Here is a 13480-nt window from a genome sequence, read left to right as displayed (position 1 = left end):
TTTCTATTAGTACTGTAATTATGCTATGTTCTATTATGTACTGTTCTATAATTTCTATTATGTAACGTAATTTTAATTTATCAAATTTCTATTATATAAATAATTTTAATTTGCTAAATTTTTATTATGTACATAATTTCAATTTGCCGTATTTCTTTTATGTAAATAATTTTAATTCACCAAATTTCTATTATATGTATAAATAATCTTAATTTGTCCAATTTCTATTGCGTTAGGATATTTTTTAAAAATTATCTTCGGGACAAATTATACACATAATAAAAATAAAGAATTAATTTTATGTACAAAATAAAAATTCGACGAATTAAAATTATGTATATAGGTATAAATTGGGCAGATTTCTATTATATACATAATTTTAATTTGTCGAATTTTTATTATATATTTAATTTTAATGCTTCAATTTATCTTTTCATAATTTTAATTCGCTGAATTTCTATTATGTACATAATTTTATTCTTGAATTTTTATTGTGTACATAAGTTTAATTCTTGAATTTACATTATATTTTAAACTTTGATTCACCGAATTTTTACTATATACAATACATAAGTATTCTTCAATTTCTATTATATTATAATTTTAATTCGCTGAATTTCTATTATGTACATAATTTTAATTGGCCGAATTTCTATTAGGTACAATTACACTTATTTACATACATAAATGTAGAAATAGAGCAAATTAAACTTATGTGCCTAATAGAAATTCAAGAATTAAAATGAACATAATGGAAAATCAAAAATTAAAATTATTTATGTAAAAGAAGTACAGCAAATTAAAATTATGTGTGTAATAGAAATTAGGCGAATTAAAATTATGTAGAAATATGAGAATTAAAGTTATGTATATAATTCGGCAAATTAAAATTATGTACAATCGCGGAAAAAAGTTTGTTTAGCGCGCGCTTATATTATCTAGTATTAATAATATTAAATTAGACTCGTCAAGACATTCTGTAATTAGTGAACACATCTTAAATAAAAAATATACTGACTGGGATAATATAAAAATTTTTAACCTTGAAAATAACTATCAAAACCGACTTATTTCAGAAATGATACATATAAAGGAGCAGAAAAACGGTATTAATTTAAATAAGGACACAGAACTACTCGATAAAGTTTATTTTCACATCCTAGATGAGTTAGCACATTTATTTTTTGTCTGTTGCTATACATGTTGACTTATTATTTTTCAAATCTTTAATTTGTGCCCACAGTCACGTTAGAGACACCATCATCCTCTTCGCATTACATATTTATCTCGCGTACATATTGCAGCTTCGCTTCTAAACGCCTCATTCATCACCGGCACCTGATATCGGCTATTTTCGAACATACAAACAATTTTCTGACATATTTTCTTGCATTACCTATTTAATATGGATTAAAGAGACGTTTATTCGGCATTCGATCCGCTATCGCAACGGAAGATAATGAAGAAGACAAATCTAGTGTTTTTCAGATTTATCAACATATACAATCTATGTAATCACAAATTATTTCAACTTTTTGTTGTTGCAAATAAAATGGAGAGAAGTGGAAAATATATATATATATATATATATATATATATATATATATATATTCTCCACTTCTCTTTTAATGCTTATATATATATATTTGCGTCGAGAGATATGATTATTAATTTAAAATAAATGTTCACTTCAAAATATATAAGAACATTTTTAATAAGTTACGGAAAATTAAATTAGATAACATTAATCAATTTAAAGATATTATCAATTCTAAAATATATTTAAAAACTAAAATAAAGTATAATTTGATTGATTTCCTGATTTTATTGTCAGATTGGTGAATTAACAGAGTTACGACCTTTGGCGTTTTTTTGTATTCAAACTCGAACTCAATATATATATATATATATATATTTAAAAGCGGAAAAGAAAATAAAGTGCGGAAGCACGTGACGGAAACAAGCAGATCTAATAACACGTGTGTCGAAACGAAACACGAATTTTTTGAACACGTGCGTTCGATCGGAGTTTAATCGCGCGTGTGTGCTTGCCCTTATGCATTTTTCAGATAATACGATAGGAGCGCAAATGTGGGACAAATCGAAACTACAATTATCCGACATTGACTACTTCGCCGAGAATCGGGGGTATTTTTAATCCCCCGACAGAACAGTGCGGCGGTGAGCTTGACGTCAAGCGGACTAGGCGCGGATGATTTGTTCACGTATACATGCACTTCATCAATATATAGCGTGCTATCGTTCAGGTGATCGATTGGTCACCGCCTTCTTCTTTCCGCGATCGTCCTCTCGTGCGCGATATTTTTCCTTCGTGTTTTAAAGGCCGCGGTGATCGATCGTCGTCTGGCCTTGTAATCACGCATAATATCGATAATTTTAGTTATATATGCGACGTCTCGCTAAATTATTGCCGAAAGAAAAAAAAACAAAATAAAAAAGAGATCGTTTTATCGAAGAAAAATTGGAGAAGCTATGCGATAAATCGAATTTTACACACGCGATTAATATCTCATATGAGAGTCATCAAGGACGATACGACAATATAACAATAATGTTGCAATCACAAAGATACAAGAGTACAGTAATATTGAAAATGTGAAATACTAATCATTGAGATCGTCCATTAATTGTAAGTCTGGACGAAAAAAGCCTATATCCATATTTCTGCTACGACAAATGTCATTGAAGATAAAACGTAAAAGACAAAAGGGATATATAATCGTTTGTAAGTCACTCGCGACTTACGCCAGGCCAGCAGCGTAACTTTTCTTTTTAAATATATTTTTCTATTTTTTCAAATACGAATTTACAACTTTATTATTGTACAATAGAAAATGCACGTATTCATTTAAAGATATTTTTTTATATAAGTATTTTTATATATTAAATTTTTTTAAATCTCGTATATTTTTCTTCATTGCTTTATACTGTTCTATCCTATAAATATTATAATAAAAAAATTAAATAAAAAATTATAGAAGAAAAATGAAAGAAGTTAATAATAGAAAAATCAAAGCTATATAATAGCAAAAATCAAATATTGTATGTTCGAGGTGATAAGTCATTTAATTTCGCGATCTGAAATAACTTTAGTAATTATTACTGCAAATATTAATTATTAAATTCTCAAGTCTGGGGGAGGGGATATATGCTTTGCACTGCAATAAAGAAATAAATAAACAAAAAGGGTGCTACATCCCTCTGTGGCTACGCCTCTGGTCGCTGGCGTCTTCGTATGAGTTACGAGGAGAACAGCCAGGCCGAACAATGATCCCAAAATGTCGCCGCGCTCGTTCAGATAAACCGGTCTTTAAGAGGCAAGCGAGGAGATCGAACCCGTGTCACTGTGCCTGCCTCCGTACCGACTTACTTATTTTCGGTCCGCACGAATTCAATGGCAAGTAATGCTGGCTGTTCGCCAGCGGCGACACTTTACTGCCTTCGACAATTTCGCTTTCAGGTATTTCGATTTAATGTACTATGGATAAATATTTATTAAATCGGAATCAAACACTCAATGAGATCGCACTCATTATTCTTTGTGCAAAAAACAAGTTAAATGTTTAATTGTTAATTATTTTTTTATATACATACAATTAGATATATTTAATATAACACGAGTAATAGTTTTGTAAATTTAATTTCTTTGACATAATATAATTAAAAATAATTAGTTATAAGTTTATCGTCGCTAATTTAGATAAATATAATGTTTGAGTGTTAAATGAATTTATCATTTGTATGAATGCTCATAATCATGTATATGTATAAAGTTTTCTAAATTGTGATAAATTCAACAATTGGCATTAATATGTGATTGAGAGATTAATGTTTTTATTATTTGTTGAAAAAATTTATTATTTTATAAATAAACTATATGGAATTTAAAAAACATAATGTATCGAATAATAATAATGTAATTCGTATAAAAAATATTTGTGATTATTTTAAATTTGTTTAAATATATTTGATAAGTTGAGAATTATTTCTGCAAAATAATCTATTTCAGAGATTATCATTTTGAATACTCTTATAAATTGTATACTAGTTTTGAGGCTTTCGTATATTATTACTTTTAATATACATTTATTATTTTCCTTTCTTATATGTGCGTAAATTTATTTATATTTTGATTGCAATATATTCAATTCAATTCTTTATTCGTCCCCTAAGGGATTGAAGGCGCTTTTGAAGGAGCGTTCCCCAACCTTACAAACTCTTACAATCTTACTTATATCTACTCTTAACTCTACTCTTACATCTAATTTACAAATAACTTAATTCTACCTTAACCTACTTATCTACTACTTTAGAGAGAGAAAGAGCCGTCCCTACCTATCGCTTCGCTTCGGCTTCCGATTCCCCATACATTCTCCACCACCTCATTCATACCTCACTCATTCTCCTCCTCATACTTCCTTCCTCGTTTTCCCCTCCCTCCCTCCTTTCTTCCGTTCTCCCCTCTTCCCTCTTTTTCTCTATTTCTCTTATCCATCCTTCCCCTTCTCCTCCTTCCTGCAGTATTTCCTTCATTCTTTCCCACCAGTTTCCCTTCTCCCCTTCTCCCCCACATTCTCCTATCACATGCTCCCATGTTTCATCTTCTATCCCGCATAACCTACATCTTCTTTTCCCCTCTTCTTCCCAGTATCTCGCCCCTCTCATCTCATTGTTCATTCTGAACCTAAGTATCCTTCTCCATCTACTTTCCCCCCATCCCTTTCTCAGGTATTCCGGTAAACCCTCCTCCTTCCATTCCCCATACCATCTATTATATCTCGACTCTCTTATCCTCTCCCATCTTTCCTCCTTCTGCCTTTCCCTGTCTTTCTGTTCCCACCCCTCATATACTTCCTCTCCCCTTCCCCTTTTTTCCTCCATCTCTTTCCCTTCTATTCCTCTTTCTTCCCAGAATTTCCCCCTCTCTTCCTCCCACATCGTTCTTTCCTTTCCTCCCCTTATCCTCTCTTTCATATCCTCAAAACATTTCCTCGCTAAACTTCCTCCCCTTCCTTCCTCCAACTTCCTCTCATACCCTACCGCCCTCCTTCCTGCCCTTATCCTAAATTTGTCTTTTCCTATCTCCTCTCTTACCATATACCCCGGCGTGCACCAGTCTACTCCTAACGTCCACCTAATCCATCGCTCCTGCATTGCCTCCACCTCTCTCCTCTCCTTCCATCCCCATATTTCCGCCCCATATTCAACACCGTCCCCACCAACCTTTCCATTAGCCATACTCTTTTCATCCAGTCTCCTGCAAACTTTCTCTTTCCCATTCCCCACACCTGTCTTATCACCGCTCCTGCTTTCCTAACTCTGTTCTTTACCTTCGCCTCCTGCCTCCCGTTCCTCTGTAGCTTATACCCTAAATATGTGAATTCTTTCACTTCCTCTAACCTTTTCCCTTTCCATCTCCACTCCACTCTCTTCATTCTTCCTCCTCCCTTTTTAAACCTCATTACCTTTGTCTTATCCACATTCCCCTCTAACCTTTTCTTGTCCATATAACTTTCCCTTTTCCCCAACATATGTATCATCCCTTCCTCATCCTCCGCCAACAGTACCATGTCATCTGCGTACGCCAAACAATGCACCTTTTCCCCTCCCAGTTTCACCCCCCCCCCCAACCTCCTTTTCTTAGCACTTCCTCTATATCCGCTATCAGCAAACTGAATAAGTGCGGACTCATTGGGCAACCTTGCCTCACCCCCCTTGCCGTCCAAAAATTTTCTCCCTCCTCCTTCCCCACTCTTACCTTACTCCTCGTTTCCCTGTACACCTCTTCTATCCTACTCCTTAATCCCTCCCTCACTCCCCTCCTCTTCATTGCCTCCATTAACACCTCCCTATCTACCGAATCAAACGCCGCCTTCAGGTCCATAAATGCCGCGACTACCTTTCCCCCCTTTTTGTTTACCCTCTTATTCACCAGATAGTTCAACACATAGATACTATCCATCACCCCCATTCCCTTCCTAAAACCTGTCTGACTCTCCGGTATCATATTCTTCCCCTCCATTTCTTCCTTTAACCTTTCAGTTAAAATCCCCACGTATATCTTGTATAGCGTTGGCATCAATGTTACTCCTCTATAGTTTTCCACTTTATTCCCCGTTCCTTTTTTCAACAGTGGCACTATTATCCCTTCTTTCCACCTCTCCGGCCATCCTTCTCCTCTCCATACTCTGTTGCACATTCCCCATACCCACTCTTCTACCCTCTCCCCTCCATATTTCCATACCTCACTCGGTATCCCATCCTCCCCCGCTGCTTTTCCTTTCTTCAGTTTTCCCAGCATCCTCTTCACTTTCTCCCTGCTTATCTCCTGCTCCTAATCCCTCTCCCTTTTTTCTTTTCCTCTTCTTACCACTTTTACCTCTATCCCTCCCAATAAGTCCATGAAGTATTCCTTTCATTCCTCCGCCTTTATCTCCTCATTCACCCCTTCTCTCTTTTTCCTTTCCCTGTTTATAATCTTCCATACCTCTCCTTCCGTTCTTGCCTCTATCGCCTCCTTGTACCATCTTAGCCTCTCCTCCTCCCTTTTTCCTTTACACATCAGCCTATATTCCGCCCTTACTTTTCTATATCCTTCTCCTCCTCCTCCTTTTTTCCTCCATTCCCTTAACTTTTTCCTCACTTCTTTCCTCTTCTCCTCACATTCCTCGTCCCACCACCCTTTTCTTTTCCCTTCTCCACTCTCTTTTTCTCCTTCTCTCAATTCCTCTTCTTCTTCCTGTTTTTTTCTCTAGCTCCTCTTCAATCCCCTCCTTCCACCCCTCTCCCCACTCTATTTCCTCTCTTATTCTTTCTCCTCCCCTCTTTGTCCATCTCCCTCTTTTTCTTATTCCTTTTCCCTCCCCCCTTTTTCCCTTTTCAGCTCCTCCTCTTCTTTCTAGCGTTACAATCAATGGGTGATGGTCCGATTCTATGTTATCTCCCACCTCCATTCTCTTTATCCTTTCCTTTACTCTATCCTCTCCCACCACGTAATCTATTACCGATTCCCCTCTTCCTCCTGTATATGTGTACTCCCCCTTCCTATCCCCTCTTATCCCTCCGTTAAAAATTCCCACCTCTTCCAACTCTTTTATCAACTTCTTCCCTTCCTCATTAACTTTCTTGTCCTTTGATCTTCTTTCTTCTTCCTCCTCCCTCCTATCACCCCCCCTCTTTCTACCTGTCCTTGCGTTGAAATCTCCTTCCCAAAATCGTCCATTTATTTTCTTCTTTCTCTTCCATCCATTCCTTCATTTCCTCCAATTTCCTTTCCATGTCCCCGTTGATGTATACGCCTATTACCCTCCACTTCTCTCTTCCTACTTCTAAATCCGCCATCATTAATTCCCTCCGCCTTTTCTCCCATTCCTGATACTTTTATCTTCCCCCTCTCCTCCCTTACCCCCATGATCATTCCCCCCATCGGTCTTCCTTTCTTCTTTCTCTTCTTTGCTGCTTGCTTCTCTCATCTATATCTTTCGGTAACCTCTTTTTAATCGCCTCCCACCCCCTTTCCTCTATCCATGTTTCCATCATCACCACCACCTCCCAATCTTCTATTTCCTTCCAGAACTTTTCTTCCTTATTCTTCAGCCCTGCCACATTCCAAAAACCTATCTTCCATTCTTCTCTTACTTCCCCTCCTTTTTCCTTTCTCTCCTGTTCCTTTCTCCTTCCTTCCTCCGTCCCCCTTTCTCCTTCCTCCTTTCTCTTCTTACTATTGTTCTCCCCTCCTCCTTTCCTCCTTTCTTCTCTTCTCCCTTCTTCTATCCCTTTTTTTCCTCCATTCCTGTCTTCATACCCCCTTTTTCCCCCTCATTTTCTCTATACCTTCTCTAATTTCTCCTTTCCAATTTTTAAGCACACCTTCCTCCTCTTCCCATCTCCACCATACTTCATTGATTTTTATCCTTCCATAGCTTGTCCATACATTGTTTCCTTTCCTCCTTTCTATCTCCGCGATCTCCATTAGTCTCCATTTTATCTTTCTCTCTTCCCATGTTAAATCATCTTCTATTCTCACCCTCTTTCCTCTTAATATCTTCTTTCTCTCCATTACCTGTCTTTTCTGTTCTCCACTTCCTAGTTTTACTACCATCATTTCACCTTCCTTTCCCTCCTTTCCTTTCAACATCCTTATCCATTCTATCTCTGCTTTCGCTCCTATCTCTTTCATTAATTTCTCTACTCTTTCCTTTACACCTTCCTTCCCTTTCTCCATTCTTTTTATTACTATGTTGTTTCTTCTCTCTTCTTTTTCCTTCCATTCTAATTTCTTTCCTATGTCCTTCACTTTTCCTATTATTGTCTCGTTTATCCCCTTACTCCCTCCTTCGCCCCCTCTCTCTTTCTCTTACCTCCTTTCTTCCTCTTTCCTCTACTCTTGCTTCCAAATCTATCACTCTCTTCTCCAGGCTCTCTATCTCTTTTCTCAATTCTCTTCTTTCTTCTCTCCATTCCCCCTCCTTTTTCCAAATTTCTATCTTCAACTTTCTCATTTCTTCGCCTAACTTCTCTGTTATCTTCTCCCCTATCTCCTCCATCATCCTCCTTAACTCCTCCTTTTCTATCCCCCCTACCTCTCTATTCAGCCTTTCTGTCTTCTTGCTCCTTCTTAGGCTTCTTTCCTCTTCTTCCTTATCCTCCTCTCCCCCTTCTTCTCTTTTCCTTTTCAAAAAATCCTCTATACATCCCATACTGCTCCTCCTCTCCTTCCCTAACTCATCTACTCTTCTCGGCCTCCCTGCCTTCTTTTTTATTTCTTCCTCATCTCCCTTTTTTCCCCCTTCCTCTAACATCCTATCTCTATTGGTCTCTATCCTCCTATCTCTAATATTTTCTTCCTTAATCATTTTCCTCTTATCGCTTTCTTTCTTCGATTCACCTACTCTATGCTCCAACTCGCTCCAACTCGCTAGTGAATTCCCTAGTGAATTCCCTATCTTTTTATTCTATTGTACCTACTCCCTACACCTACTCTCTTTCTTCCACGTGTCTACGTGTCCACGTGTCTCACCTTTTCCTACTTTCTCCTTTCTAACTCCTTACCCCTTTATCCTCTCCTATCCTTTCAATCTCTCCTCCTCTTTTTTCTACACCCTCTCACCTCTTATCTCCTATTCACCTCACCCCTTTTCTCACTCTTTCCTCACAAATACCTGCCACGCTTTCACACACCTGTCACTCACTCTCTTACCGGAACCGGAAGCCGATTGCAATATATATATTTGTATTCATAATTATAAACTTAAATCATGAACTCTGCTCTTATATATGACAATTGTTATATTGACTGATTCGTGACGACGCGATTCGACGCGCGTTGTTATTATTCGAGAATCGCAATTTCGCAATATCGATATATCGAACTATCGAACTATCGTAAAGTGGCGAATCAATCGCATCGACTGCAAATCTGTTCGTTCTAGTTACATTTTTGGAAATCACTGAAAGAGAAAGAGCAAAGAAATACAGAATATAAATTATATAACTACAAATACTACATTAATCTTTTTTTTCACATCGCATTATATCTTTTTCATTGCCATTTATAGCTATTTATTTTGGATTATTAATTTTTTCTCTAATTGCAGTATTCTTCAAGAGGGCGTTAGTGCATGCATGGCAAATTTTCTGTTGTGCCATCTGTGGTTGTGCGCAACTCCTGTTATGTAGTTGTTTATATTTACATACGAACCCCGCCAAAAAGTTGGAGCAATCTGTTAAAGTTGATTTAAACATATTTTTTATTCTTTATTGAAACATTTATTTAAAATGCGTCATTATTGATAACAAGTTCAAATAATTATGAGTATATATATGAAATAAATTGCATATAGTGATTGCAACCAGTTCACAAAGTGAAAATATTGTTTATATTTGTATACATAATAATCTACATATTCTGCAATTTTTATTTTATTTTAATAGGCGCAACTAATATTTTTTCCTCATCTGAGTTGTAAAGATAAATTTCACACAATTGTAATATTTTGTAATAGTAATTTGTAATTTTAATAACAGAAAAAACGTTTGTTATTTGAGATATGTCATTTGCTTGAATCATGGAAAAAGTTTATTAGAATCCTGACAGAATTATATATTTTCACAATGATATGGTTTTTATTCTTTGTTATCCATGAAATATTAGCCAATAATGGCAATATGATTCTAAGAAATTTAGGAGAAAAAGAATATTTTTTAATAAAAGGTACAAAATTAAAGAAAAAGTAAGAGCTAACATATAATAAAAAGTCATCTTTTTTTACAGCAAAATCTTCACTTCCACAACATGGGAAATGTTGGCACACTACACTCCAAGCATTAGAGGGAAGCTGCGACAAGTTAAACGATCATGAACATTCTCTTCTTGCCTTGCGCTTAGCAAATTGTTTCTTAGAAGATTCTGGCCATATAACTTATGACTGTCATCTTAGTCAATCGGAAGACGAGCGTCGGTAAAATTTATTTCTGTCAATTTGTTGTCAATTAATTTTCTATGTGCCATTTTTAATTTTGTATATTTTGCAGGAAGTGTATTAATGGAATGATAGATCGAGCATTCGGTGTTTACAATGAATTATATACTCATGCAACTCATATCTGTTTCTATTTGAAACATGAAACTTGGCAAGCTGAGGTTGATAACACTATAAAGTTGTATGTATTTTGTTTAACAATATTGTATATACATATTATTGTATATATTTATTATAAATTATTAAATATATATGAATTAAGAGTTTAACAAGGCTCTGTAATATAAATATAAATTTAAAGACAGGTAGTAAATATATATGTTTATGAATCCAGGTTGTTTCAAGTCTCTTCACGAATGAAAGATCAATTATTGGAAGCATCGCAAATGCAGGGTGTAATATTGAACAGTCAAAAAGAAGGTTTACGTATTCAAAATGAACTTTTAGATCACGGCAAAGAACTTGGGACTGTATTAAAGACTTCATCGGAGACAGTTAACAACATGGTATTAGATTTCAAGTAAGTTTACGAAATCATTTATGTAATATTCGAAAATATTTAATAGTATAATAAATTAATAATAAAAATTTATTAAAATATTAATTTTTAAAATATTGATTAAAATTTAGAGAATCAGCCAAAGACCAGAAAGAATTGCTTTACGAAATCTTCTCGTATCTACACACTTTCCAAAATTGGATCATGGGAGAAGTGTCTTGGTTTCAATCTATTATATTTTATACTGTCAGCTGTATTCTTTGTGCATTATTCAGTTCTTCTAAAAGAACAGTTAATGCAAGAGTTACACTTTTTACTATCTTAAGTTTAAATATAGTGGCTGAAAGGATATTAGTTCAATATTACAATAAAATTGTACCTCAATCTCCAGATGATAAGGTAATATATAATGGCAAAAGTTTTAAAATAAAATTTTTTCATTAAAAAAATGCTACAATAAAGTGTTATATCTTTTTTACAGGCACAATTGTTAAATACAACATGGTTATACAGAAAAATTACCTTAATACTTTGTGCTATAACATTATTCTATACATATTATTATTACAAAGATAGACAGTTGGAGAATTATAAGACTTTACAAAGAATTGAACAACAGTTGAATATCATACAACAGACTACAGCTATCTCCAATAGTATTGAACCAATTCGTAAGTACTTACTATATAATTATTTTATATAGTCTAAATAAAATATAAAATTGCATAATAATTTCTATTACATTTAGGTTATTCCAAAAGACTCGCATTGAGACGTTTACATGCTGTTTCTGATAAACAAAAAGATATCATTGATATTAAGAATGCCAAATAATTATTTTAATAATTAAAGAGACCATCAAGAAAATAATTTTTACTGTATAATAGTAATTCGACATAATTGATAATATATAGTAATATATTTTTATAATTAGAATTAATTTTATTTTTTAACATTTTTATTTATTAATATTTTTATAACTACAAACTTTTATAGCTTTATGAATTTATGTTGTGTGTGCCTGAGAAAGATATAATCTATAAATTCTTTTCATAGTATATGTTAATGCATTAAACGAAAAAATGAGAAACTATACTGTTGGATATCTGCGTAGAAGATGTGTGATTTGTTTATGTGTCAAATTCTTACTGTTTGGGACAGGTACAACTTGCTCCTGTTCCATTTGTGTGCGCTTTACATTTTTCAAGTAGGTTTTGTAACAATGATCCAATACTTTAAATTGCGGGATACACCTTGCATCGTCATACTCATTTTGATCAAGACATGTTATAAGCAGAGATAACTCTTGCAAACATCCGTGTTCTGAAATAAAATATTGCAATTATGACATATATAAATACTCTATTGTCAGCAGTAGTAAATTTATTATTATTGGAGTATTTGTGTCGCCAGTAAAGAATAAATTAAGAAATTATTTTAACGACCCAACTGGCTTAAATCTTCTTTATTAATCAACACCATCAAAATATAATCAGACTACATTTCGATCTTTGGTTTAGGTCCTTTTTAAGTCTCAAATTACCACTCCTTACTACATATCCTTACCACTCTTACGGAAAGTTGATTTTCTTTGTACACAAAGAATTATTAAGTAAAAATTTTAGTTTTTTAAAATTTGAGACTTGAAAAGAACCTAAACCAAAAGTCGAAACGTAGTCTGATTATATTTTTATAAAGTGTTGATTAATAAAGAAGTTTTAAGCCAGTTGGGTCGTTAAAATAATTTTTTAATTTATTATTATTGACTATATTGTATAGATTAAAACACAGTAATAATTTAATAATTATAAAATTGATTTTTATAGAGAAACATGTGTACCTGTTACTTTCTGATTTTTTGAGGATACATGATTCTTTAGTTTTAATGGCAGCATCGCCTTAAAAGGTACTTTGTTCTCATTTTGAGGTGCTCTAGCGTTACGGCAAAATATCGATGTCAATCTCATTTTTCTATAAAATAGTAAAATTGTTGTATTGTTTATAGTAGTGAGGTTATAAAATTTTCATGAAATCGTGCAAAATCATTGAATGAGGCAGTTTCTTAGATTAATGTGTAAAAGCTATTGCTATCACGTATAATAAAACATAATGTTGATAATATTGTTAATAAATATTCACATACATGAATTATTCATAAAAATCGTCTGCTGCAAGTTTTATAATCGACTATAACCGGTAGTATTCGGTTTCGATTGTGGTTTTACATGTATCTACACAGATGGCATCACTATCGCAATTTATTATTTTATTTCCAATATTTTTGGCCAGATGGCGTTGCCGAGACCTCTCTAGTGACTTTACTCTCTCCTTTTTCATTTTATTTTCAAGAACCCAATAAATAAAATTGTCGATTGTTCAACTTGTCTCATCTTCGTCTCGTCATCCTATTTTTTCTTTGTTGCAATATAAAACGTAAGAAAATAAATTACATTAGTTGGAAGAGCAGTCGCCCGGCAAG

General features: G+C 34.1%; 2 protein-coding genes across 2 annotated transcripts; one reads left to right on the top strand and one right to left on the bottom strand.

Annotated features, from left to right (window-relative positions):
* Window positions 1–9563: 9563 nt before the first annotated feature.
* On the top strand, window positions 9564–12445 carry LOC146721454 (uncharacterized). The gene is made up of 7 exons (XM_085486741.1): window positions 9564–10234; window positions 10295–10481; window positions 10555–10683; window positions 10837–11022; window positions 11133–11400; window positions 11483–11672; window positions 11750–12445. Exons 1-7 carry the CDS (start codon window positions 10135–10137, stop codon window positions 11833–11835), a joined length of 1146 nt encoding a protein of 381 aa, XP_085342867.1. The 5' UTR covers window positions 9564–10134; the 3' UTR covers window positions 11836–12445.
* Window positions 10960–13244, bottom strand: LOC114940173 (small ribosomal subunit protein mS37). The gene is made up of 3 exons (XM_029314695.2): window positions 13145–13244; window positions 12842–12972; window positions 10960–12324 (listed from the first exon to the last, which is right to left on the bottom strand). The coding sequence occupies exons 2-3, from the start codon at window positions 12966–12968 to the stop codon at window positions 12092–12094; spliced, it is 360 nt and encodes a 119-aa protein (XP_029170528.1). The 5' UTR covers window positions 12969–12972; window positions 13145–13244; the 3' UTR covers window positions 10960–12091.
* Window positions 13245–13480: the final 236 nt, after the last annotated feature.

This window comes from Nylanderia fulva, unplaced genomic scaffold (assembly GCF_048542155.1).
Source record: "Nylanderia fulva isolate GAGA-0341 unplaced genomic scaffold, ASM4854215v1 Scaffold471, whole genome shotgun sequence".
NCBI classification, from domain to species: domain Eukaryota; kingdom Metazoa; phylum Arthropoda; class Insecta; order Hymenoptera; family Formicidae; genus Nylanderia; species Nylanderia fulva.
Note: the sequence above shows the minus strand (reverse complement) of the source record. Positions and strands in the feature narration are given on the sequence as shown.

What these genes read in the sequence shown, in the direction of transcription:
- LOC146721454 (XM_085486741.1), top strand. Translation starts at nt 10,135, where the DNA reads ATGATATGGTTTTTATTCTTTGTTATCCATGAAATATTAGCCAATAAT. An exon ending in CAATCGGAAGACGAGCGTCG is followed by an intron (nt 10,482 to 10,554) that starts GTAAAATTTATT and finishes TATATTTTGCAG; the next exon opens with GAAGTGTATTAATGGAATGA. An exon ending in CTCAATCTCCAGATGATAAG is followed by an intron (nt 11,401 to 11,482) that starts GTAATATATAAT and finishes TCTTTTTTACAG; the next exon opens with GCACAATTGTTAAATACAAC.
- LOC114940173 (XM_029314695.2), bottom strand. Translation starts at nt 12,968, where the DNA reads ATGAGATTGACATCGATATTTTGCCGTAACGCTAGAGCACCTCAAAAT. An exon ending in AAAAAATCAGAAAGTAACAG is followed by an intron (nt 12,325 to 12,841) that starts GTACACATGTTT and finishes ATTTTATTTCAG; the next exon opens with AACACGGATGTTTGCAAGAG.